This window comes from Heterodontus francisci, chromosome 26, assembly GCF_036365525.1.
Source record: "Heterodontus francisci isolate sHetFra1 chromosome 26, sHetFra1.hap1, whole genome shotgun sequence".
NCBI lineage: Eukaryota > Metazoa > Chordata > Chondrichthyes > Heterodontiformes > Heterodontidae > Heterodontus > Heterodontus francisci.
In genome coordinates, this window is record NC_090396.1 from 72245654 (window position 1) to 72273553 (window position 27900).

The 27900-nt window shown below is 48.3% G+C and overlaps 1 protein-coding gene across 1 annotated transcript in view; it reads right to left on the minus strand.

Moving 5' to 3' along the window:
• LOC137384467 (TOM1-like protein 1) overlaps window positions 1–27900 on the minus strand; it is a 79021-nt gene that overhangs the window by 28482 nt on the left and 22639 nt on the right. The window contains exons 3-8 of the mRNA XM_068058584.1: window positions 26500–26578; window positions 18738–18887; window positions 15687–15812; window positions 13591–13713; window positions 10535–10651; window positions 9016–9149 (exon numbers count right to left, since the gene is read on the minus strand). Of these exons, the coding sequence (XP_067914685.1) occupies window positions 9016–9149; window positions 10535–10651; window positions 13591–13713; window positions 15687–15812; window positions 18738–18887; window positions 26500–26578 (729 nt within the window). The remainder of the gene's footprint in view (window positions 1–9015; window positions 9150–10534; window positions 10652–13590; window positions 13714–15686; window positions 15813–18737; window positions 18888–26499; window positions 26579–27900) is intronic.

Here is a 27900-nt window from a genome sequence, read left to right on the forward strand (position 1 = left end):
ATAAAGCACACCAAACTAGGTGCCTTTAAACAACAAAATTAACTGTTTATTAATAAACTATGTCTTCAACAATAATGAGATAACTCTATATATGTGAAAAAAATTCTTTTAAAACTTGTTACTTTTCCTAACCCTCATGCGCGCACACACATACATTCAAAACAAAACGATTAACGGGGGGAAATGACTTATTCGGTTTACAACTGTTTCTTCGGAATAATAAAGTAATTGGGTTGTCATGGTCTGGTAGGATATTTCCGGGACGGTGAAGTGTCCCAGAGTCGAATAGTTGGATGCCACTCGAAGTCTCTCCAGGTGAGGTTGATGAATAGTCTGTGATGGGTAGGCTTTCAAGGCAATTAGTCTGCAGCAGGCATCACACAGGTCTTTAGCAAAGGGTGCAGCGACAGGTCTACTTGGATTTTGAAGTAGCCGTCTAGCAATAAAAGCTTTTTTGATTTTTCAGGATCTCCCAAAACATAAGAGGCAACAGGAATCACTCTTGAGGCAGAGGTTTTTGAGGCTGGTGGCAATAAGAATCCGCTACCTTTAAAAATGCAGGGCTTCCTCGCTGCAAAGCAGTTTTCCTCCAGAGCGCAGCAACTCCTCTTTCTCTGGGTCTTTTCCTCTCTCCAGGCAGACCCCAGCCACCACCTCAAATGTAGGATTTCTTTTTCCGAGAGAGACAAGTTTTCTTTTACAGAGAGCAGGTCTTTTTCTCTGGTCTGCAAAACAGGTCCCAGCCAGCTCACTGCATGCTGCTGGTCCAGCTCACACTTCTTTCATAATACAAAGTGAAACTAAAACCCACAATCAAATCATGTGACAGTCATAAATCTTCCTGTCATTTCCCTATTCAGCTGTTTGGAAACAGGTGCCTTGCAGTCTGTGCACACTTCACTCAGTCCACAATTCAAATATTTGCTTTTAAAGCACTTTTTGCAAAGAAAAATAGAAACACTCACATAACAACTGCTATAAGATCTCCCTCGCGCACAATCGGAGGCTCTTTCTCCAGTATGTGAGCACTTCCTTACACAAGAGTCACTTTCAGACCCACTACTGGAATTTGCACTGCGCTTTCTTACCCTCCACTCTTTCACCCCATTCTGCCAGTCCATGGACCTCACTTCTCGGCCATCATTCTGAACATTCAACCAATATTTAAACTTGTCAGTAGATTTTCCTGCATGTCCCACAATTATTGCATCCCTCCATTTATAAGACCCCTCTGGAATGTACGTCACCCGAATACCTACTCAGGGTAATTGGTCTTTAGATACGATAGCTCTTTCTTGAGCACCATGATCACTCACCTTACTATCCAACCCTTGTTCTACTGTATTCTGTTCTTATTTTTTATTTATTTATTTAGAGATACAGCACTGAAACAGGCCCGAGTCTGTGCCAACCAACAACCACCCATTTATACTAACCCCTACAGTAATCCCATATTCTCTACCACCTACCTACACCAGGGGCAATTTACAATGGCCAATTTACCTATCACCTGCAAGTCTTTGGCTATGGGAGGAAACCGGAGCACCCGGCAGAAACCCACGCGGTCACAGGGAGAACTTGCAAACTCCACACAGGCAGTACCCAGAATCGAACCCAGGTCCCTGGAGCTGTGAGGCTGCGGTGCTAACCACTGCGCTAGTGTGCTGCCCACAGGACCTTCATCACAAAACACATGAGCATTTGAGGTACAAGGTGCATCATTTCCCTTTATCAGCTGCTCAGATTCTGAGATTTTGTAATCAACCCCACTTAGTCCGGAGGAATGAACCTGAACAGTTTGATTGTCATGTTTGATGAGTACTGTCTTTACTATCTTGTCCTATTACCTTGCCAGGGCCCTTTCAATCCCTATGACCCTCTCTTTTGAAATACAGCAAATCTCCTGATTTAAATGGTGTCTCGGATGGTCTTATACGATGCCTCAGAGCTCTCAATTTTCTCAGAGACCTCATCCTTGATGAAAGCCTGTCTCCCTGCATGCAAAGTATTCAAATGTGAAGAAAAAATTGAACTAATTGTAGTATCTTCTCGAGCAGGAGGACTGTCACACAGTACAGAAGGCAATTTGAGATTCCGCCCGTAGACCAACTGATACAGACAATATCCTCCAACCATCTGATGTGAATTCTTCACATCAACCGCCCATGCCAGGGCAGTTGTCAACTTGCAGTTTGGCTGGTCAGCTAAGACTTTATGTCACATTTCATCAACCACTGCGTGATTCCTTTCACAAAGCCCATTGCTGAAAGGACTTTCAGCTGCAGTATTCATAACCATAATGTTCATGTTTTCACACGTGTCTGAACTCGTCATCGGCAAATTCCCCTCCACTATCAGTCAGAAACTTAGCTGGTGCCTCAAGTCCAGTCCCTATCCATTTCTCCATAATTTTATCTATAATCCCCCTTTGTCCTTGCTATTTATTATTGTAGAAAGACTAAATCTAGATGCTAGGTCTAAAAAATGTAGATTGAAAATATTCTCGCCTTTGTCCCATACCTTTAAACATGGCAACTACCTTGTTAAAGACACGTGCCAATGGAAGGCTGATCATAGGATGTGATGGTGTCCTCCGATACTTTTTACAGATTTTACACTTTTCACTAATCTCTTCTACTTTCCTCACATACTCTCCATCAATCACACCTGCATCCTTTAGTAGGGTTTTTAATCTCTGACAAGATGGGTGAGCAAATTGTCTGTGTAACTTTAAGACAATTTGCTTCGTATCTCTGATTCTGTTCACCTGATGCCATTAATACTTCTCTAACACTCTGACTAGAAATATCAGGTTTTGTTAAAGGGATACAATAATTCCCTGACTGGGTAAACTGCAAATTCATTGACTTTCCAAAAACAATTGCCTCATCATGCCCCATATCAATTGTCCATGTCAAGTAACAAGTGGCTTTTTCATTGAAGGTTTACTCAACATGTAAAAGGTATCTCACTAGAGGCTACAACAGATAAAATGGATTAGCCTAGCGAATTTACATGGAATTACTACTCTCTTCAGTGACTTCATTGTGTTGTCCACCAAACCTAAAGCTGTCAGTATTCTTATACTCTTTAACCTTGTGTCAATCCTCACTCCTGAGTGAATGCAGATAACATTGTAACCAATCAGTTCTACATACTGTCGATATGCAAGCACTATCTAATACAGCACAGTTGAACAAATCCACAACTTACACATGCATCACAGGACTAAAACTCCTTGTGACAAGTTCAATTCATTCAGATTCATCGTTATTTTCCTCTTCTGCCTCAGAATTCTCTGTGTCATGTGTTATTTCAAGGACTCTGCCTCTCTGCTTAGGGCAGTTCATTGCATAATGATACTTCAAGTCACACCTGAAGCACCTATTAACTGTTCCTTGGACATTCCTGGGATTCATTCGCCTATGATTGCTGTTCCAATTCTGTCTTCCACTGTAATAGACCTGCTAAAAGGTGTTTTCATCCTCATTCCTCCTGTCATTAATTCTTCCATTGTACTTCTGCCTGAATCCAGTACCTGGACCATTTCGAAATCCGGTGACATTGAGTCCACCATTCTTTATGTCACTGCAGAATGCCGTATGTTACGACCAGATGAGGAAGGGATCTCAGGCTCCCCTTTTGCTCCTTCTCTGGTTTGATCGCAACAGAGTTTATTCTTTTAACACAGTGATTTAGCTTACCACCCCTTGGAGCACTTGCTCCTGCACCTCTAATTATAATTGTAAATGAACCAGACAGGTTTTCTTGAGTTTAAAAAAGAAAGATGCAAGTTTATTAACCTTATCACTCTAAACCGGTTAAAATTACTAACATATGTGACGCATCCACTCTCACATTCATACAAGAGGCACACGCGCACACAAATAGATACAGAAGGGAAAGAGAGTTGGGAGGTTGAAGTAAAGTCTGTAATAAACGGAATTCAAATACTAAGTTTTAGTGTCCTTAGTTGAAGTTAAAGTCTTGAAGCCCTCCCTGGGCCACGTGCACAATTCGGGCTTGCTTCTCTGGTTCCAGAAGGCAAAAGAGGGGCTTTATTTGTATCCCCTGGTTGTTGCCTGTAAGGACCTGCATTTCTGAGGCTTAGTAGCTGCGACTGAGGCTTCCCTGAGACATTGCTGGAGAGAGAGAAGTTCCTTCTTTGAGTTCAGTTACTATCTTTCTTCTGAGGCACAATTCACAAACTGAGTGTTACATGGGCAGGCAGGTCATGTTTGAAAACATTGTCAAACTTTGTTTGAAAACAGAAGTTTCTGGAAGGTTGTTTGAAATTCAAAGTTCTTCTCTCAAGCTGTGGAAACATACTTGGTGGGGGTGCGGGGGGTTCGGCTCTTTCAAAGTCAATGGGTGTTGATGGCTTTTGACAACCTACAGTGACAAAACCATTCTAGGTAACTGAATCAGACAGCACCCCTATTGTTCTGGCTAGACAGGTTAATTACTTCTGTCTCCCAGCCAGCTTCTCATATGCAAATTGTGCGTGGCCATCTTTAACTGTTCTGCTTTTTAAGTTATTTGTAATAATGTCCAGTAAAAGGTCTCAGGCAAAGTTCCATAAAACAAAATTAATATATCCATTTGGCATGTGGGTTTTCTGTCATGCCTGTTTGTTCTACCAGGGCTGCGGGAAATGACTTTCCCCAGGAATTTCTTTAAGGTAGCAGACATTTGATCCAACAGGGAGTCTTTTTCCAAGAACCAGGAGACTGTCCATATGTGACACCCTAGCACAATCTAGCAATTTAAATGCTAGCACTGAAACAGGGATCTGAAAATTGAATTTCCTCAATTTTCTCTATAGTCTGTTAAATTCCATGATATATTCCTTCATTGAATAACCATCTGTTTTGCGAAATCTATCAAAGTCTGACCAAGCCTCATACGCATTCAACAGGTCATCTTTCCTGTAAATTTCATCCAAGAATTCTAACAGAAGATCAAACCCTTCATAAGTAGCCAAATGACTAGCACCAAGTTCACAAAACACTTTACTTCTGATTTTACTTTTGGTAGGAAGCGACTACGCCAAGGCCATACCTTGTTTCCTCTTTGGTAGAGATGTAACCTGTGTCCACATATCCACTTCATTCTTCCACTGGTCATATGGTTCAGACTCAGAACATTGGAGGGTAATCATATCCTGACAGTTTACACTTGCTTTAGGCCATATTTTCCACAATAACCAGTGAAATTTTAATATGTAAAAAAAAAAGTTTTCCTAGTTTCCAACCTTCAGCTTTAGGCAACCATCCTCTGCTACCAAGTTAAACTCCAGAAAGCTGGTTGAGGAAGGATAATGCTGGAGCCTATCTTTACTCAGTTTCACATTTATTGAACAGAGTAAAAGGATTACAAGCATGTAACTCCTCATTCAGAAATGTCAATCAGCCTCTAGGTGTTTGCTTATAAGCGCTCAAGTAAGACCCTAATTAACACCCTCCACCCGCATTTAATTAAATTGATACACAATTAACAGATCAACAACCAGGAGTGGCTGGCAGCTGCCTGGGTAACCCACAACTACCCCGGTGGCTGCCCGGGTAATCCGCAATTACCCTGGCAGCAGGTGTTAACACCCCCTACTCTTGGTGTGGACACGCAGGAAATCAGAAATGGAGCACTGAGCTTCCAGCTACAAAGGGAATCTCATCTCACAGCATTTCATACAGCGGAGAGTGAGGCCAGGTATTTGCTTAGACCCAGGACTCGGTCAGTTGTACATCACTGAGCCGTGAGGCAAACTCAGACATGGTGGGCCTCACACTCCTATATAACAGCGCTGTCATAATGTTTTACTTAGCCTGACAGTGTCCCATGTCACCACAATGCTTCCACTGTTGTGACATTTCTGAGGACTTATATTTAAATTGTGGAAATTGATTCTTTTTTGGAGGCTGAAGATTTCACAGTTACTGGACTCTTTTTTTAAAAGTTAACCGAGGGGACACTTGAGATGTTGTTGAAAACAAACTTTTGCTGTAAATCATGTGATTTAAGATCAATAGACAACAGAAACTTTGGACTAAGGGGAGATGATTATAGAGAAGCGACAAGGCAAGTATTATGAGGGTCGGGGGTTTGGAGTTTGGCTTTTGGAGCGATTGTTTTTGGTTTCGCTTTGGACAGAGTTGGGGGTGTGGACAGTGTTAATAAAAACAGTTGGAGAAAACTTGCCAAGGGAGTAAACCCCAACTTAGCTTGTTTCATCTCTTCGAAAAGCTGCCAGCTTTTTGATCTCTTTAAGAAGCCCTGGGAAGAGAGTGAATGAAACAGATTGAAACTGTTGCCGCATTTCTCCTGAAAGGCCTGCCTAACTGATCCTTAACATCGCCTGAAAAGAACTGTTCCAGGAAGATCCCAGTGACAGCTGTCTATGAGTAATTGGGATGCCAGACAAAAAAAAAGAACAACCGACATCTTTCCATATATTCTCCTTTTCTCCTTCGAGAATTAGCAGATATTTGGCAAAAGTATTTTTTTTTTTGTTGTTTTGGTCACAAACCTCTGCAGGAAATTTCTGTATTTTTTTCCACTGTGTGCACGTGTGAGGGGCTAATTTAAAAAGGGAACTTTCATATTTCAATCTGTGTTAATGCTTTGCTACTAGATAAGTCTTGTTTGTATAATACACAGATAATTTTGTTGTTTATTAAAGAAACCTGGTTGGTGTATTTTATTCTGGTATAAAGAGTAGAGTATATGATTGACCGTATCAGTAACTGGGTAAACATTTAAATATATGTTGTGACCTGTGGAAAAGTGGAACTAGAAATGACAGTGCACTCCTCCCGCCTCAGTTGTAACACCCATTGCCAAGAACAAGAACAACAATTCACCCCAGTGCTGGCACACTTTAATACTTACAATCCAGGTAGAATGTACAGCACAGAAACAGGTCCATGCCCACGTTTAAGCTCCAAATGAGCCTCCCCATCTCACACCATCACCATATCCTTGGGACATGTGTTCATCCAGCTTCCCCTTACAAAAGCCTGCATTTCTATTGCGCCGTTCATGACTCCAGGACATTCCAAAGCACTTTACAGCCAATGGAATACATTTGACGTGCAGTCATTGTTGCAATGTAGGAAATGTGGCAGCCAATTTGCACACAGCAAGATCCCACAAACAGGAATGTGATAAATGACCAAATCTGTTTTTTTTTAATCTGTTAAATGCAACTATTCACCTCAACCACTCCATGTTATAGCGAGTTCTACATTCTCACCACTCTCTGGGTAAAGAAGTTTCTCGTGAATTCCCGATTGGATTTATTAGGTGTATATCTGCTATTTACTGCCCCTAGTTCTGATCTTCCCCAAAAGCAGAAATATCTTCTCTACGTCTACCAGATCAAACCCTTTCATAAATTTAAAGACCTCTATTGTGTTGCCCCCCTCAGCATTCTCTTAACAGAGAAAGAAGCTTGAATAAGAAGTTTGCACGATCCAAAAATTAGCTGTGTGGGTGATAGCGAGGAAGAAAGCTGCAGCCTGCAGGAAAATTTCAATGATCTGGTCAGGTGGGTGGAACAATAGCAAATGGAGTTCAGTTTGGAGAAGTGTGAGGTAATGCATTCTGGAAAGGCTAACAAGGCAAGGGAATACACAATAAATGGTGGGATACTGAGAAGTGTAGAGGAACAGAGGGACCTTGGAGTTCATGTCCACAGATTCCCTCAAGGTGGCTGGACAGGTAGGTAAGGTGGTCAAGATATGGGATCGGAGATACTTTCTTTCATTAGCCGAGGCACAGAATACAAGATCTGGGAGGTTATGCTGGAACTGTATAAAATACTAGTTAGGCCACAGCTGGAGTACTGAATGCAGTTCTGGACATTGCATTACAGGAAGGATGTGATCACATTAGAGAAGGTACAGAGGAGATTTACAAGGATGTTGCCCGGAATGGAGAATTTTAGCTGGATGGAAAGACCGGATAGGCTGGGGTTGTTTTCTTTGGAACAGAGGAGGCTGAGGGCGATTTGATTGAAGTGTATAACATTATGAGGGGTCTGGATAGAGTGGATAAGGAGGACCTATTTCCCTGGACAGAGATGTCAATAACCAGGGGGCATAGATTTAAAAGTAATTTGTTGAAGGAGTTGAGGAGAAGGTCGAGGCAGAAACCCTCATAACATTTAAATATCATTTGGATATGCACTTGAAGTGCTGCAACCTACAAGACTCCGGACCAAGAGCTGGAGAGTGGGATTAGGCTGGATGACTCTTGTTGGCTAGTACAGACACGATGGGTCAAATAGCCTCCTTCAGTGCTGAAAATTTCTATGATAAGAGCCTGTTCAGACTTTCTACCGGTTGCCTGGAGCAGGATGGATTTTTCCTGATGTACCACATTAGATGCATCTTTTGAATCCCTTAGATTTCTGAACCCCACGTGTTGACGACCCTGATGTCACACACTCTGGAACTGGGCCACCGACTGTTTCCCAGTTCCAGTGGGCACAGTGTGAATACTCTACTTCTGCCTCCATTGCAACAAGCCTGATGCAGACCTGTGCTGGTGGCTGTCTTAATAGAGTTACCAACTCTCTAGGATTGGCCTGGAGCCTCCAGGTATTAACGATCAATCACCAGGGGACAGCTGGGGGCAACACCCAGAAGGGATAACATAGGGACATTAAAAAAAAATGTACTCAAAAAATGTCTTTGCTTTGTTTGAGTGACATTAAGACTTATCCAATTGGGTAATGAAGAGTCTCGTCACTGTCCAATTACTTGTGGGTAGGCGGGGCAACTTAAGAATAGGTGTGTCTGCCAACCAATGGCAGAAGCATGGGGGCGGGCAGTTGGAGGTAAGTAATACATCTCCAAGATTCCGCCCAACCACAGTTGGCAACTTTAAGGGGCGACGATATTGGGCATCCATTGGACGACGCCTACTTAAACCCAGAGATGCGACTATTGGCTCCTGTGCTCCCACCGTGATTGGCTCAGTGCGGTGCAACGCGACTATTATCCCCCACCCTACCTCTCATATTGCAGAAACGTGCTGTTCAGTGTGTCATTTGCCTGTATCAATCTGCTGATGACTTCCTCATTCTCCACCTTCAATAGCAGCACCATGATCCGCTCCTGCATCGATCGGCACGTCTGCTGCAACTTCTGCCACAGGGACAGGAAAGACAGAGAAACAGCTTGCATTTATATAGTGCCTTTCACAACTTCGGGACTTCCCAAAGCACTTTACAGATTATGAGGTCCTTTTCTTTTTGAAGTCTAGTTACTGTTGAAATGTAGGAAACGTGGCAGCCAATTTGTGCACAGCAAGAGCCCACAAACAACAATGAGATAATGACCAGATAATCAGTATTAGTGATGTTGGTTAGAGTTACAGAATCATACAGCACAGAATGAGGCTGTTAGTCCATTGTGCCTGTGCTGGCTTTTTAAAACACCTAGTCCCACTTCCCTACTGTTTCCACATTGTTCTGCAAAATTCTCCTTTGATAGCATGAGATGAAGTAGGGTGGAGGAGGCTCATGTGGAGCATAAACACCAGCACGGAGCAGCTGGGCTGAATGGCCTGTTTCTGTGCTGTAAATATTATGTTAATACATCATCTCACCCCATCACCATATCCTTCTATTACTTTCTCCCTCATGTGTTTATCCAGCTTCTGCTTAAATGTATCGATACTATTCACCTCAAACACTCCCTGTGGTAGCGAGTTCCACATTCGCACCACTCTCTGGGTAAAGTAGTTTTTCCTGAATTCCCGAATGGATTTATTGGGGACAGAGCAGAGATTAGGAAACGATTCATCAAATCTCAATTCTATACCACGTATAACATTGTAAAATTTCCCAAAGTGCTTCACAGGAGTGTTATCAAACAAAATTTGACACCGAGCCATATAAGGAGATATTAGGACAGGTGATTAACAGCCCGGTCAAAGAGGTCGGTTTTTAGGACCATCTTAAAGGAGGAGAGGGAGGTGGAGAGATTTAGGGAGGGAATTCCAGAGTTTAGGGCCTAGGCCGCTGAAGGCATGGCCACCAATGGTGGAGTGATTAAAATCAGGAGGATGGATTAGAGGCCAGAATTGGAGCAGCACAGAGATCTCAGAGGGCCGGAGGAGATGACAGAGATCTCAGAGGGCCGGAGGAGATGACAGAGATCTCAGAGGGCCGGAGGAGATGACAGAGATCTCAGAGGGCCGGAGGAGATGACAGAGATCTCAGAGGGCCGGAGGAGATGACAGAGATCTCAGAGGGCCGGAGGAGATGACAGAGATCTCAGAGGGCCGGAGGAGATTACAGAGATCTCAGAGGGCCGGAGGAGATTACAGAGATCTCAGAGGGCCGGAGGAGATTACAGAGATCTCAGATTGCTGTCAGGCTGGAGGAGATTACAGAGATAGGGAGGAGTGAGGCCCTGGAAGGATTTGAACAGGATGATGAGAATTTTTAGATTGAGCCATTGCCAGATAAATAATCCTAATCCCGGACACCAGTGCTCTTCCGGACATGACTCTGCCACACTCCTACCTGTAACATCTCCATGTCCTCAGGATTCTCGGAACCTGGAACATTCTCTATTAAGATGGCAGACATGACCGAGATGTTCAACGTCACCATATCCAGCTCGCTGTACAGTTTGGCCACCTACACGAGGATTGGGAAGCACAGTTAACATGTCAGAGCAACCTGGGAATAACACTCACTGATCAAATACACTGCAGGGAGAGTCACAAAGCCCCCGACATCACCAGCAAATTCCCCAGGAAACACCCACTGACATCTGCCTGAACAGCTCAAGTTCCAGCCAGCAACCCATGAAGTCCAAATGGCCCAATCTCAGGCCACAACCACCAGGGAGTCTTGGGTCAGCCGACATCTGTGGAGGGGTAACAGTGAGGAAGGTGACAGAGGCTGCATCCCTAGCGGCAGGCACTGACACCGGGCCTGACACCTATGGAGCTGGCGCCGAGAGCAGGCCCCACTCCCGAACAGCTGATGCTGAGAGCAAGCCCCGAGAGCAGGCCCCAGTCCCGAGGAGCTGGCGCCGAGAGCAGGCCCTGCTCCCAAGGAGCAGAGCCCCGAGAGCAGGCCCCGAGAACAGGCCCCGCTCCCGAGGAGCTGGCGCCGAGAGCAGGCCCCGCTTCCGAGGAGCAGAGCCCCGAGAGCAGGCCCCGCTCCCGTGGAGCAGAGCCCCGAGAGCAGGCCCCGCTCCCGAGGAGCAGAGCCCCGGGAGCAGGCCCCGCTCCCGAGGAGCAGAGCCCCGGGAGCAGGCCCCGCTCCCGAGGAGCAGAGCCCCGGGAGCAGGCCCCGCTCCCGAGGAGCAGAGCCCCGGGAGCAGGCCCCGCTCCCGAGGAGCAGAGCCCCGGGAGCAGGCCCCGCTCCCGAGGAGCAGAGCCCCGGGAGCAGGCCCCGCTCCCGAGGAGCAGAGCCCCGGGAGCAGGCCCCGCTCCCGAGGAGCAGAGCCCCGAGAGCAGGCCCCGCTCCCGAGGAGCAGAGCCCCGGGAGCAGGCCCCGCTCCCGTGGAGCAGAGCCCCGAGAGCAGGCCCCGCTCCCGAGGAGCAGAGCCCCGAGAGCAGGCCCCGCTCCCGTGGAGCAGAGCCCCGAGAGCAGGCCCCGAGAACAGGCCCCGCTCCCGAGGAGCTGGCGCCGAGAGCAGGCCCCGCTCCCGAGGAGCAGAGCCCCGAGAGCAGGCCCCGCTCCCGAGCAGCTGGCGCCGAGAGCAGGCCCCACACCCGAGGAGCTTGCGCCGAGAGGATGTCCCACTCCCAAGGAGCTGGCGCCGAGACCAGGCCCCACTCCCGAGGAGCTGGCGCCGAGAGCAGGCCCCACTCCCGAGGAGCTGGCGCCGAGAGCAAGCCCTGGGAGCAGGCCCCACTCCCGAGGAGCTGGCGCCGAGAGCAAGCCCCGAGAGCAGGCCCCACTCCCGAGGAGCTGGCGCCGAGAGCAAGCCCCGAGAGCAGGCCCCACTCCCGAGGAGCTGGCGCCGAGAGCAGGCCCCACTCCCGAGGAGCTGGTGCTGAGAGCAGGCCCCACTCCCGAGGAGCTGGTGCTGAGAGCAAGCCCTGGGAGCAGGCCCCACTCCCGAGGAGCTGGCGCCGAGAGCAGGCCCCACTCCCGAGGAGCTGGCGCCGAGAGCAGGCCCCGAGAACAGGCCCCGCTCCCGAGGAGCTGGCGCCGAGAGCAGGCCCCGCTCCCGAGGAGCAGACCCCCGAGAGCAGGCCCCGCTCCCGTGGAGCAGAGCCCCGAGAGCAGGCCCCGCTCCTGAGGAGCAGAGCCCCGAGAGCAGGCCCCGCTCCCGAGGAGCAGAGCCCCGGGAGCAGGCCCCGCTCCCGAGGAGCAGAGCCCCGGGAGCAGGCCCCGCTCCCGAGGAGCAGAGCCCCGGGAGCAGGCCCCGCTCCCGTGGAGCAGAGCCCCGGGAGCAGGCCCCGCTCCCGTGGAGCAGAGCCCCGGGAGCAGGCCCCGCTCCCGTGGAGCAGAGCCCCGAGAGCAGGCCCCGCTCCCGAGGAGCAGAGCCCCGAGAGCAGGCCACGCTCCCGAGGAGCAGAGCCCCGAGAGCAGGCCCCGCTCCCAAGGAGCAGAGCCCCGGGAGCAGGCCCCGCTCCCGTGGAGCAGAGCCCCGAGAGCAGGCCCCGCTCCTGAGGAGCAGAGCCCCGAGAGCAGGCCCCGAGAACAGGCCCCGAGAACAGGCCCCGCTCCCGAGGAGCTGGCGCCGAGAGCAGGCCCCGCTCCCGAGGAGCAGAGCCCCGAGAGCAGGCCCCGCTCCCGAGGAGCAGAGCCCCGAGAGCAGGCCTCACACCCGAGCAGCTGGCGCCGAGAGCAGGCCCCACACCCGAGGAGCTTGCGCCGAGAGGATGTCCCACTCCCAAGGAGCTGGCGCCGAGACCAGGCCCCACTCCCGAGGAGCTGGCGCCGAGAGCAGGCCCCACTCCCGAGGAGCTGGCGCCGAGAGCAAGCCCTGGGAGCAGGCCCCACTCCCGAGGAGCTGGCGCCGAGAGCAAGCCCCGAGAGCAGGCCCCACTCCCGAGGAGCTGGCGCCGAGAGCAGGCCCCACTCCCGAGGAGCTGGCGCCGAGAGCAGGCCCCACTCCCGAGGAGCTGGTGCTGAGAGCAGGCCCCACTCCCGAGGAGCTGGTGCTGAGAGCAAGCCCTGGGAGCAGGCCCCACTCCCGAGGAGCTGGCGCCGAGAGCAGGCCCCACTTCCGAGGAGCTGGCGCCGAGAGCAGGCCCCACTCCCGAGGAGCTGGTGCTGAGAGCAGGCCCCACTCCCGAGGAGCTGGTGCTGAGAGCAAGCCCTGGGAGCAGGCCCCACTCCCGAAGAGCTGGCGCCGAGAGCAAGCCCCGAGAGCAGGCCCCACTCCCGAGGAGCTGGTGCTGAGAGCAAGCCCTGGGAACAGGCCCCACTCCCGAGGAGCTGGCGCCGAGAGCAAGCCCCGAGAGCAGGTCCCACTCCCGAGGAGCAGAGCCCCTTGCATCTTCCTCAAGCGTCGGCTGCTGCATCTCAAACAATGGATATTTGGTGATGCAGAGAAACTCTTCACAGAGCCTGTGCTACTCGTCCGTCCTTTTGATCCGAGAACGCTTTACCTGCTCCGGGACCAGTGTGATGTTGTTCCTGGGACGAGGAGTGAGGGAAGCTGCTGAGGAGACTGGAGTCTTCGATACGGGTGTGCTCTTCGAGTTGTCAGGCTGCAAGGCTACAACTGTATCCTGGAAACACAATAGAATTATTAGCCATATAATGGGACCCTCAGTCTCGTCTCTCTCATTCTCTCTTTCTCCAACCCCAGGGCATGCACTCTCTCGCTGTCTTCCTCACCTACCCCTGCACGCTTTCTCTCCCTCAGATCCCAACTCTCTCTTCCTCAGACTGCAGTTCTCACCCTCTCGCACCAATCCCAGCTCACCCTTCCTCCCTCGACATTGATCCATTAAATCCCCAGCATGCTTGGAATGCTGGGAAACCAGGATGTGGAGCTAAGGCGTACCCGGGCCTGATTCTCAGAATGGGCAGTCACCGATTCCAAGTGCAAGAGTCTCAGCTCCTGGTTGACAGAAGGGAAAACAGTTGCCCAAATATGGGAGCAGAATTCCAGAGTTAGGGCCAGCAAGGAACCGCCCACATCAGGAGGTCAGGGCAGCACCGGCACTGATCTGTGAACAGGTCGACAGGGTGAGCCGTCACAGGTTGTGAGGAGATTTGACAGAAGCGTTCAAAATTACGAATGGCTTTGACGGGGTACTACAGGAGAAAGTGGTTCCAGTGGCAGGAGGGATGGTAACCAGGGGACACATATTGAAGATAATTAGCAAAAGCAACCGAGGTGCCCTGAGGAAACACTTTACACAGTGAGTTGTTGTGATCTGGAATGTGCTGTCTGAAATCACAGTGAAAGCAGATTCAATAGTAATGGGGAACTGAACACTTATCTGAAAGAGAGAAATTTGCAGGGCTAAGAGGTAACAGCAAATGGCCTCCTCCTTATGGTATGTCATTCTATGATCCTGGGTCAACTGTCTGACCTTTTGGGTTTGAGAACTGGGGGTCAGGAGACTGATAGATCTTTCTTGGATGAGAGCATCAAGGGATATGGAACAAAAGCAGGAAAGTGGATTGGAGATGCACATCAGCCTTGATCTAACTGAAAGGCAGAACAGGCTCAAGGGGCTGAATGGCCTCCTCCCACCCGTATGTAAAATAAACTGGAAAACCTCCGCTGACCCTTCTTGTGTTTAAATAACTGTGGGATGTTAAATCATCCCGTTTAGTGTTTCCACCCCATCCCCAACAGTGGGTGGTGTTACACCCAATCTACAGCACAGAAACAGGCCATTCAGCCCAACTGCCCCATGCTGGTGTTTCTGTTCCACATGAACCTCCTCCCACCTCTCTCCCTCTCACCCTATCAACATATACTTCTATTCCTTTCTCCCTCATGTGTTTATCCTGCTTCCCCTTAAATGTATCAATATTATTCACTTCAACCACTCCCTGTGGTAGCGAGTTCCACATTCGCACCACTCTCTGGGTAAAGAAGTTTCTCCTGAATTCCCAAATGGACTTATTAGTGACTCTCATATTTATGGCCTCCAGTTCTGGTCTCCCCGACAAGAGGAAACATCTCCTTTACGTCAACATAAAATAACATCTTTCTTAGGTCCAAGGAGGATGACCTCACATTTCCCCCCATTAAACTCTATCTGCCACCGATTTGCCCACTCACTTTATCCAATGTCCCTTTTCAACTTTGTTTCCTTCTGCACTGTGACACCTAACTTAGTGTCATCAGCAATCTTGGATACACCACTCCCTATTCCTTCATCCAAGTCATTTATAAACATAGTGAAAAACAAGATCCTGGGGACAGCACCAGTTACATCCGCCAATTTGAGTGCATCCTCATGATCCCTAATCCCCATCTCCTACCTCCTAAATGGTTCCTTATGCATCTTAAAAGGTTGCCTCCAATTTCAAGCACTTCCATTTTTGCTAATTCTCCTCTGTGAAACCTTATGGGATTCCTTCTGGAATAACACCAGCGGAAAGAACACCCGCTGATGCTCCCTCATCCACCACGTCAGTGACCCCTTAAAGGATTCAACTCAGTTAGTTAGAGATGACTAACTGTTTATGAATCCAGGCTGGCTCTCACTGATTACTTCCTACTCATCTTACCACTTACATTTTTCCAGGTATCAGTGGATCCCACATTATGAGTCGGGAATATTAACCCTTTCCGTTTCATCTCCATGTAAAGCACCTGGACGTCACTGACATCAACTGGTCCTCGATAGGTGGTCGCCCATGACTGCAGACAGAGCAGAAGGAGAAGATTTAGGATGAGAATCTGGACAGACCCCCCCTGACCCTCAGCATGACCTCCGCTCCCCGACCTCTCCACCCGGACCCTCGCCATGACCTCCCGCTCTCCTCTCCACCCGGACCCTCACCACAACCTCAACCTCTCCCTCTCCTCTCCACCCGGACCCTCACCACAACCTCAACCTCTCCCTCTCCTCTCCACCCGGACCCTCACCACAACCTCCCCCTCCCTGACCCTCGCCACAACCTCCCCCTCTCCTCTCCGTCCTGACCCTCACCACAACCTCCTCCTCCCTGACCTCTCCACCCTGAGCCTCGCCACGACCTCCACCTCTCCTCTCCACCCCAACCCTCGCCATGACCTCCGCTCCCCAACCTCTCCACCCTGACCCTCACCACAACTTCCCCCTCCCTGACCTCTCCACCCTGACCCTTGCCACGACCTCCCCCTCTCCTCTCCACCCCGACCCTTGCCATCACCTCCCCCTCTCCTCTCCATCACCTCCCCCTCTCCTCTCCACCCCGACCCTCGCCATCACCTCCTCCTCTCCTCTCCACCCTGACTTTCACCTCGACCTCCCCGCCCAGAGCTTTCTGCTCCTGTGGTAGTGGGCACAGTGAGCTGGGAGGGGGGAAAATCCAGTCAGGGGAACTCCACTGGGTTCATCTGCTCAGGTGGATTTGGGGCCTGGTCAGGGAAACAATAATTTGAAGGGATAAATCCACTGGTTCTGTTCAGTTTTTAAGGTGCAAATCTTTCTTAAAATTATCGAAATTGTGAATGCAGCAGATCAGAGACACAACTTCCAGTGACACAGAGCCAACATCAAACAGTGATCATTCCTTACCTACCCTGGAGCAGTGACACAGATTCCCAGAGATTTGATGCGTTTACAAGTGACAGGGAGACTGGATCCCACCTAGGTTGGCCAAGTGGTAAGAATTATGGCCCAGCCAGAGACACAGGATAGACTCAGGCTGGATCGCGGGCCTGTGCTGCTCTAGGTAGGTCGTTTACCTCCGAGGGTCACTGCTAAAGGTCAAAGTGTCTCTGGGGCGAGGGAGGGAAAGGTCGGCCAGAGATCGGCTGTGGGTTTAAGGACAGGAGCTGGCTTTAAGGCCAAATAGCTTGAAGGTATTGATTAACCTCGGCACTTTGATCAGGTACTAAAGGCTGCCTGATGACTCTGGGAGGGAAGAGGTAAATGGGGTAAGGAAATGGGACAAATCTTTCCCATTGGTCTTCCTCAAACATTAAGGAGAGTGAAAATGCCCTGCATCAGACACTAACAAGGTGAAGGCACGTGGATAGCCTGCTTGATCCCTCTGCTAACTCACACTTTGATAACCAGACCTAGCATAGAGGAACAGAGGGATGGAGTTTGGGCCTGCAGATATACAAATCCCAAAAGTAGCAAGGCAGGTTAATGAGGCCATAAAAAAAAAACAAGGCACTGGGGTTCATTTCTAGAGGGATAGAGCCATTACAATACTGGAGGAGGCTATTTGGCCCATCGAGTCAGTGTCAGCTTTGTAGAGTAATCTAATCAGTCCCATTCCTGGCTTTATCCCCTCAGCCCTGCAAGCTTATTTCACTCAAATGCCCATCCAATTTCCTTTTGAAATCATTCATCGTCTCAACTTCTCTGCTTTTCAAGAAGCAATGTTAAAACTTGTATCGAACCTTGGTTAGACCACACTTGGAGTTACTGTGATCAGTTCTGGTCTCCATATTATAACAAGGATATAGAGGCACCAGAGAAGGAGCAAAATAGATTGATAATACCAGAATTGAGAGGATATACCTATCAAGAAAGATTGAACAGGCTGGGAATGGAGGTGGGGGGGGGGGGGGGGGGAGTGGGGAGAATGGGGGGGTGGGGGGGGGGGGTGCAGGGCAGTGCAGAGAATAGGGAGACGGGGAGAATGGGGGGGTGTGGGGCAGTGCAGAGAATAGGGGGACGGGGAGAATGGGGGGGTGTGGGGCAGTGCAGAGAATAGGGGGACGGGGAGAATGGGGGGGTGTGGGGCAGTGCAGAGAATAGGGGGACGGGGAGAATGGGGGGATGTGGGGCAGTGCAGAGAATAGGGGGACGGGGAGAATGGGGGGATGTGGGGCAGTGCAGAGAATAGGGGGACAGGGAGAATGGGGGGATGTGGGGCAGTGCAGAGAATAGGGGGACGGGGTGAACGGGGAGAGTATGCCGCATCACGGAGGCTCCTAGACGCATTCTCGTCTCCGGGGAAACTTGCCAGGGGTGGGCTGGGAATGAAGTCAGCAGCCCAGTCCAACGAGGCGGACAGCGCATTACATCACTTAATGGGCCAATTACAGGCCATTTTCTGATGGAGATGGGATCTTCCATGTGCAGAGCCACCAGCTCTGCAGTGACAGCCCCCCTCCCCTGGCCTGGGGCAGAGGCCATCAGCTCTGGAGGCGCCTTGCCTCAATAAAGGTGCCCCCCAAGGCAAAAGACTGTTGTGGCCAAAACCAGTCCTGTGGAGGGGTTTCCCTTCCACACCGATGGCTCTACCTCCTGTGGGCTTTTTCAATCGAACATTCACAGAAAGCGGCATAGCGTTCTCCTGCTCACCAACTGCCTCAACACTGCCCGCCTCTCCTGTTCAGAGCACCCCGAGGTGGCTCTTAATTGACCACCGCCAGGAAGAACACGCATCGACATCCCACCATTGCCACCTCTGGGTTCCCAACCCAGAATTGAGGCCAATGTCAGGAATTGCGACCCATCTAGGAAAACCCACCTTGGCCAAAGAGGTTGGTTTTAAGGAGGAGAGAGGGGCACAAAGGTTTAGGGAGGGAATTCCAGAGCATAGGGCCCAGGCAGCTGAAGGCACGACTGCCAAAGAGAGAGCGACAGAAATCGAATATTCGCAAGACAGCCGTTGGTACCTGAATGAAACGGAGGATGTGGTTCTGGATGTCAATGGGCGGGTGGTACTTTGGTTTCAGAATCTTGGCTAATACATCCTTGACAAAATCCTTCCTGACGATCAGAGATTGGAAGCTGGGGCCACAGTTCCTCATACCGCTGTCGATAAACTGCCAAATAAAAAAAAAATCCACAGGACAGAATAAATCAATGGCTAAGATTCTTCAGCTTCAGGGCTGGAAGGATGGGAGAGAGAGAACAGTTCACTGTTAATACTCCACACTGGCCCACAACCTCACTAATATACCAGGGAGAGACTGCACCAGTTGTTTTCATCTCTTGGCCGTCCCATTGACCAGCTGTGCCCTTGAACCAACTTATTAACTCCAGTTGTGAAGTTATGGACATCTTTGAAACTGCAGAGAGGCTACTGCCACCACACTGGCACTGAGACATATCACAGGGTTTCTCCCCCAGAGTTAGACCATATCATCCCTACCCCACAGTGACCTGAGTATGGAGGCAGCAGAAATGCCAACCGTGAGATAAGATCACCTGCTCAAGACTGTGTCCGTTCCCATTCCGCCTAGTACCTGGGAGAACTTACAGCACAGGCGGCTATTCCGCCCAACCTGCCTGTGCTGCCTCTTTGGAACAACAGTCAGGCTCAGTCCCACATCCCTGCTTTTTGTCTATAACCCTGTAAGTTCCTCATCCTCCAGTACGTGTCCAACTCCCTGTTCAAATGATTGATGGAATCAGCTTCCACTGCCTTTTCAGGTAGAGCATTTCACATCCCAACAACTCAGTGAAAAACTTCTCATTTCTCTTCGATCTCTTGACAGTGATTTTGAATCTATGACCTCTGGTTATTGACCCACTCATTGACTTATTGACCTCTGGTTATTGACCCGCCCACCAGAGGGAATATTTTTTCTCTGTCTACTCTATCAAAACTTATCAGCTTGAAAATTTCTTCTAAACCATTTCTGTTCCAAGGAGAACAATTCTAACTTTACAAACCTCTCCTCATAACTGAAGTCCTTCATCCCTGGTAACATCTTGGTAAAGCTGCTCTGTACCTTTTCTAAAGTCCTTACATCATTCCTGAAGTGTGGGGCCTAGAATTGTCTACAATACCCCAGCTGAGGCCTAAATAGTGTTTCATAAAGTGTTGGCATGATCTATCTGCTTTTATATTCTGTTCCTCTATTTATAAACCCAAGCAATCCATATGCAATTTTAAGCACCTTATCAACTGGGGAAATGGGCGTGTAGTGGTAATGTCACTGGGCTAGTACTCCAGAGGCCTGGGCTGATGCCCTGGGGACACGGGTTCAAATCCCACCTCGGCAGCTGGTGGAATTTAAATTCAATTAATTAAAAAAAATCCGGAATTGATCATCAGTTGTCATAAAAACCCATCTGGTTCACTAATGTCCTTTAGGGAAGGAAATCTGCCATCCTTATCCGGTCTGGCCTACATGTGACTCCAGACCCATCAATGTGGTTGACTCTTAACTGCCCTCTGAAATGGTCTAGCAAGCCACTCAGTTGTCAAGGGCAATTAGGGATGGGCAACAAATGCTGGCCTTGCCAGCGATGCCCACATCCCAAGAAAGAATTAAATAAAAGCTTCCTGTACCACCTGTAAAGATACACATGGTCTCTCTGCTCATCTCCACTTTTCAGAACTCAGCCTTTGCCTGGTTTAACTGTAACAGGGTTTAATTTTAATTTTAAAACACTGTTTTTAACTCCCCCTCAGTGAATCATTCTTCACTGCTCAAATTGTATGGCAAAGAAATTAAACAGTTTTCCTCAGATTTAAACAATAAAGGTGGAAGTTGATTAACCTTAAACTCTAATCCGGTTAACGACTATGAATATGCAACATGACCACGCTAGCATGCATACACGATAAACACACGGATATAGAGACAGAAAAAGTAGAAAAGAATAAAGGGGAAAAGTTTAAGGCAATATCTGTTAGTAATTTACTGTCCTTTGAGTTCAATGTGGAGTCTCTGGTTGCTGGTATGTCCTGCTATTCACTGGGGCCCAATTCACGCTTCAACTTGTTTCACTGTAGGAGTCTTTTCTCTCTTGAGGTTTACGGGTCTTCTATAGGTCCAGTGGCTTGGGACAAAGCAAGAGAGAGACAGCCAGGAGAGAGGCTTGCTTGTTCCAGCTTCAGTTGCAAAACTGCCATCTGTTCCTTTCTGTGTGGCACAAATCAACTCCAATTTGGCCAGGACCGACATGTACAGTCACTGTAGTCTCATGGGCCCTTCTTAATATTTCCCTTCAGTACCTCTGCAGCACCACTAACTGGTGAACTACTGTCCACTCCTTTGCTCTCAGGTCTGTGAGGAGAACTGAGCCTCAGCTAGGGAAAATCCATTTAATTCATTCCCAGGGTCTCCTAACTTTCCAAAGAAAGTCTCGGACAGCCAGACCTCATGGTCATCTGCCTGAAGTGCCAATGCAGCCTCCTCTGGGGGAGCTGGTTTGATCATGGGCTGATCCACTACACATTCAGGGAAACTTCAGGGAACCGTCTCCTGCCACTGCCCTGTCTTTCTGGCCTCCTGCAGTCTTTCTTTCTCCACTGAGGAAGTTACCACCTTCATCCCCGCCTAGGAACAGGTCAACCCCATCCACAGGAAAACTAGGGACAATCCCTATGGTCACCAGTACCAAAACTAGGTCACACTTCAAGTGCACCTGGTGTACAGGTACAGGCCATACACTGCCCTCCAATACCATTCACCACCATTTTGGTTTTCACTGCACTCTCTGGGGGAAAGGTCAGGCGTTTTCCCAGTAAAAGGGATCTAGTGGTCCCTGAGGATTACTATGGGCTTGCTGTCCCCACTTGAGGGGAAGGGGTTACACACCCTTCAGACACAAAACCCTGGTAACCTTCAGGAATCCTATTAAATTTTCCTGCACTTACAGCAATAAGCTTCCTGGGTCTCACTCTTGCTGCAGTTAAAGCCACAGCTTGTTCTGCTGTGTTTTCCATCAGGGTACCATCTTCACTGAGCGGTTGTGCCCTAATTAACCCTATCGGTTTTTCTTTTAGTTTCCAGCAGTCAGCTCCGAAATGCCCTGCTTTATTACAATGGAAACACACAGGTTTCCGGGTCTCACTCCTACTTACAGCATCTTCCTTTTTGGCTGGAGGAGGGTCCCCTGTGTCTCCTGCTTTTCTTTCCCTCCCAGGACTGCTTGGGCTTCTATCACCTTCCCACCGTTTGTCCCTTTTGGATTTGTGGGGGTGATTAGGAAAGGTTCTCCCCTGGGAACTGACTCATAAATAAGAGTAAACTCATCAGTCAGAACTGCAGCTTGCTGGGCTCTCTGGACCCACTGCTCCTCTACATGTGTCTTTATGGAGAGTGGGAGAGAGTTTTTCAATTCTTCTAACAAAATTACTTCTGAGATTTTCATAGCTGAGCTGTACCTTAAGAATCCTCGGCCACTGGTCAAAAGCCTGCTGCTTAATTGTCTCAAACTCCAGATAAGTTTGATTAGTTTGTTTTTTGAGGGTTCTAAACTTTTGGCGATAGGCTTCCAGTACTAACTCATATGCCCTGAGGATAGCATTTTTTGTCAGTTCATAATTTGATGAACTCTCATCTGGCAACAGGGAATAAACCTCATGGCTTTTTCCTGTCAGCATACTTTGTAGCAGCAGAGTCCAAGCCTCAGCCTTTAACTGCCTTGCCAGTTTCTCAAAAGACACAAAAAAATGCTTCCAAGTCTCCCTCATTGAATTTTGGGATCAGTTAGGAAAGTTTTAACAATCCTGTACCCAGCCCTGAATTACGCTCCTCCATATTGGCCATGCTTTCACTGGGGTTACTCCGTCGCCCCCTAATTAACTCAAGCCGCCTTAGCTCTTTTTCTTAGCATTCTTTCTGGAAAGTTCTTTCTCTTTCTCTCTCCTGTCTCTCTCTTTCTCTGCCTTCTAATTCAAGTTTTCTCTGTTCCAATTGTATCTTTGCTAACAATATGCTGTCAGAGTCTGCTTCTAACCCTGTTTCTGCTTCTTCAGATTCAAGGGAAAAATGGTTGGCCACTAGCCTTAGGAGTTCAGACATCCTAGCCTTGCCACTGTAGCGGTTCAAGAAGGCAGCTCACCACCACCTTCTCAAGGGCAATTAGGGATGGGCAATAAATGCTGGCCTAGCCAGCGACACCTACATCCCACGAACGAATAAAAAAAAGTCATTGCAGGGAATAGAGGTAAAAAAAATGAAATTAAAGTTCCTAAATCTGAATGCACGAAGCATCTGTAATAAGGCAGATGAACTAGTGGCACAAATAGAGGTAAATGATCTAGATCTAATTGCCATTACCGAGACATGGTTACAAGGAGATCAAGGTTGGGAAATGAATATTCCATTGTACACAATATTTCGGACAAACTGAATGGCAAAGGAGGAGGGATAGTAAAGGGTGACATAACGACATTTCTAAGGAGGGATCTGGCCTCAAGATCATGAAGTAGAATCAGTTTGGGTGGAAATTAGGAATAGTAGGAGTCAGAAAACACTGGTGGGAGTAGTTTACAGGTCCCTAACAGCAGTTATATTATTGGACAGAACATTAAACAGGAAATTATTGGAGCGTGTAAAAAAAGTTAATGTATTAATTGAGGGGGACTTTGATCTGCATTCAGACTGGGACAATCAAGTTGGCAACAGTGGTCTAGAAGATGAAATTGTAGAATGTTTTCGTGACAGTTTCTTGGAGCAATACGTTGTAGAACTGACTAGGGATAAAGACATCTTAGATCTCATATTGTGTAATGAAGCAGAGTTAATAAGCAATGTCATGGTAAAAGATCCACTGGGAAATAGTGATCATAATACTGAATTTCATGTTAAGTTTGAAAGTGACACATTTAAATCACAAACAAGAATCTTCAACTTAAACAAAGCCAATTACTAAGGTATGAGGGGAGAACTGGCTAAGGTTAATTGGGTAAATAGACTGGAAGGTATGGCAGTAAATGAACAGTGGGAAAAATTTAAAGAAACAATTCAAAGGGTTCAACAAAAGTACATTCCATTCAAAAACAAAAATTCGTCAAGAACATGGCTCACTCAGGAAGTTAAGGAGAGTATTAGACTAAAAGAAGAGGCTTACAATGTTGCAAAAAACAGTAGCAAGTCTGAGGACTGGGAATGTTTTAGAAACCAGCAAAGGGCCACCAAAGAATTGATAAAAAGGTAAAAAAAAAAATAGAATGAGAGTAAACAAGCCAGCAATATAAAAACAGATTGTAAGAGCTTTTTATAAGAGAGTAGCTAAAGTAGACATTGGCCTCTTTGAGGCAGAGACAGGAGAAATCATCATGGGGAATGAGGAAATAGCAGAGGCATTGAACAAATATTTTGTGTCTGTCTTCACAGTGGAACACACAAGTCACACACCAGAAATAGGCAGTAACCTGGGGGCTAAAAAGAGTGAGAAAATTAAGGAAATTGATATCAGCCGAGAAAAAGTATTGGAGAAACTTGAGGGACTAAAATCTGACAAGTCCCCGGGACCAGATGGCCTACATCCTAGGGTTCTAAAAGAGATAGCTGCAGAGATAGTGGATGCATTGGCTATGATTTTCCAGAATTCCTTAGATTCAGGAATGGTCCTGTCCGATTGGAGGTTGGCAAATGTTACACCTCTTTTCAAGAAAGGAGGTAGAGAGAAAACGGGGAACTACAGGCCAGGTAGCCTAACATCAGTTATTGGGAAGATGCTGGAAACTATTATTAAAGAAGTCTTAACATTGCACTTGGAAAAGCACAGTATGATTAGAACAAATCAGCATGGTTTTACTAAAGGTTTGACAATCCTGTTTGACAAATTTATTAGAGTTTTTTGAGGATGTAACTAGAAGGGTAAAGGGGAACCAGTAGATGTAGTATACCTGGATTTTCAAAAGGCATTCGATAAGATGCCACATAAAGATTAATAGGCAAGATAAGGGCTCATGGTGTTGGGGGTAATATATTAGCGTGGATAGAGGATTGGTTAACAGACAGGAAGCAGAGAGTGGGCATAAATGGGATATTTTCAAGTTGGCAGGCAGTGAATAGTGGGGTGCCGCAAGGATCAGTGCTAGGGCCTCAGCTATTTACACTCTATATTAATGACTTGGATGAAGAGACAGAGAGTAATGTATCTAAATTTGCTGATGATACAAAGCTCGGTGGAAAGGTAAACTGTGGGGAGGAGGTAGAGAGGATGCAAAGAGATATTGACAGGTTGAGTGAGTGGGCAACAAGATGGCAAATGGAGTAAAATGTAGGGAAGTGTGAAGTTGTTCACTTAGGTCATAAAAATAGAAAAGCAGAATATTTTTTAAATGGTGTGAAACTAGTAAGTGTTGATGTTCAGAGAGACTTGGGGTTACTCGTACAAGGAATGCACAAAGTTAACATGCAGGTGCAGCAGGCTATTAGGAAGGCAAATGGCATGTTGGCCTTTATTGCAAGGGGATTGGAGTACAGGAATAAAGAAGTCTTACTAAAATTGTACTTTGGTGAGACCGCACCTGGAATACTGTGTACAGTTTTGGTCCCCACATTTAAGAAAGGATATACTTGCACTGGAGGCAGTGCAGGGAAGATTTACTAAATTGGTCCCTGGGATGAGGAGGTTGTTCTATGATGAGAGGCTGAGTAAATTGGGCCGATATTCTGTGGAGTTTAGAAGAATGAGAGGTGATCTAATTGAGACATACAAGATTCTGACAGGGCTTGATAGGGTAGAAACTGAGAGATTGTTCCCACTGGTTGGGGAATCTAGAACACGGGGACACAGTCTCAGGATAAGGGGCCGATCATTCAGGACTGAGATGAGGAGAAATTACTTCACTCAGAGGGTTGTGAATCTTTGGAATTCTCTACCCCAGAGGGTTGTGGATGCTCCATCATTGAATACATTTAAGGCTGAGATAGATAGTTTTTTGGTCTCGCAGGGAATCAAGGGGAGCTGGCAGGAAAGTGGAATTGAAGCCCAAGATCAGCCATGATCGTATCGAATGGCGGAGCAAGCTCGATGGACCATATAGTCTACTCCTGCTCCTGTTTCTAGTGTTCTTGTGAGTCAGGAGCTGAGTCACTCGGTGCAGGATTTCTAGCCTCTGACCTGCTCTTGTAGCCACAGCATTTATGTGGCTGGTCCAATTAAGTTTCAGGTCAATGGTAAACCCTAGGATGTTGATAGTGGGGGATTCAGCGATGGTAATGCCATTGAATGTCAAGGGGAGATGGTTAGATTCTCTCTTGAGAATCCAGAGAATAAATTGCCCCTAGTATAGGTAGGTGGTAGGGGAATATAGGGACAGGTGAGGATGTGGTAGGAATATGGGATTAGTGTGGGATTAGTATAAATGGGTGGTTCATGGTCGGCACAGACTCAGTGGGCCGAAGGGCCTGTTTCAGTGCTGTATCTCTAAATCAAATAAATCAAAATCAAATGTTACTTGCCACTTATCAGCCCAAGCCTGGATATTGTCCAGATCTTGCTGCATTTCTACATGGACTGCTTCAGTATCTGATGAGTCACGAATGGTGCTGAACATTGTGCAATCATCAGCGAACATCCCCACTTCTGACCTTATGACTGAAAGAATGTCATTGATAAAGCAGCTGAAGTTGGTTAGGCCAGATCTGGGAGGGCGAGTGCCAAGAGGGGACAGATAGGGAGCTCGAGAGGGGAGCAGACAGCGAGCGAGAAGCAAGATGTAATGGGGCCTGTACTCACAGACAGGGCCAGTCTGATCTCCATGAGGTTCCAGTTTCCAGCAATTCTTTTCTTTAACGCTTTAACTGCATCCTTCGGTCTAGGGCAAAGAAACAAACATTGACAATCTTGTCTGGCTGCTCTCACAATCACAATTCCCAATGTATAACAGAGTGGAGCTCAGTTACAGCCACTATGAGAGATGCTATCATTGCAACAGTGAGGAGCAGAGTCACAATTTGCTCAAATTTAGCTAAAGGAATTTGAAATTGAACTTGTTGGTTTTAAAAGTTCTTGTACTCTTCTGAAGCCTCCAACTCCCTTGCCAGCAGCTCATCACACGCCCATTTGTTGTATTGGAGCTCAATATCAACTGGCTATTCAACCATGTGCAGCATCACAGCCAGGCCAGATTTAATTGGACAATGCCAACACACACACTCCCTAACAGGGTACACAAACCAGTGACCAGAAACAGGAAACTGGCCTGATTTTCATCCTCTGTCTAACCCAGGGAAACTGAAGCCAATCACAACACCCCAGCTCCCATCAACAAACTCAGCACAGGAACGACAGTCAACCTGTAAACTGCCTGCGCTGTACAGCTCAGCACACTGACCCCTGACCCCACCCACACCATCATGTTGACCCCGGACCCCACCCACACCCAGCACGCTGACCCGACTCCACCCACACCCAGCACGCTGACCCCACCCTCACCCAGCATGCTGACCCCCACACCCAGCACGCTGACTGACCCCAGCCAGCATGCTGACCCCTGACCCCACCCACACCCAGTACACTGACTCGACCCCACCCACACCAGCATGCTGACCCCTGACCCCACCCACAGCACGCTGACCCGACTCCACACACACACAGCACTCTGACCCCTGACCCCACCCATACCCAGCACGCTGACCCCTGACCCCACCCTCACCCAGCATGCTGACCCCCATACCCAGCACGCTGACTGACCCCAGCCAGCATGCTGACCCCTGACCCCACCCACACCCAGTACACTGACCCGACCCCACCCACACCAGCACGCTGACCCGACTCCACCCAGCATGCTGACCCCTGACCCCACCCTCACCCAGTACGCTGACCCCCTAACCACACCCAGCACGTTGACTGACCCCAGCCAGCACACTGACCCCTGACCCCACCCTCACCCAGCATGCTGACCCCCACACCCAGCACGCTGACTGACCCCTGACCCCACCCACACCCAGAGCACCAACCTCTGGCATTATGCCACGATTAGATTTACTGCACATCAGGCTTCTCTCTGTTGGTTCATGCCTATTCAACTGATTACCTGTATCAGACTTCCTGTTTACTGTATAAAACAAACAGCTGATGGGAAGATTCTGTCCTATCACATGAACCTGACACCTGTTTGGGTTGTAAATGATGTAA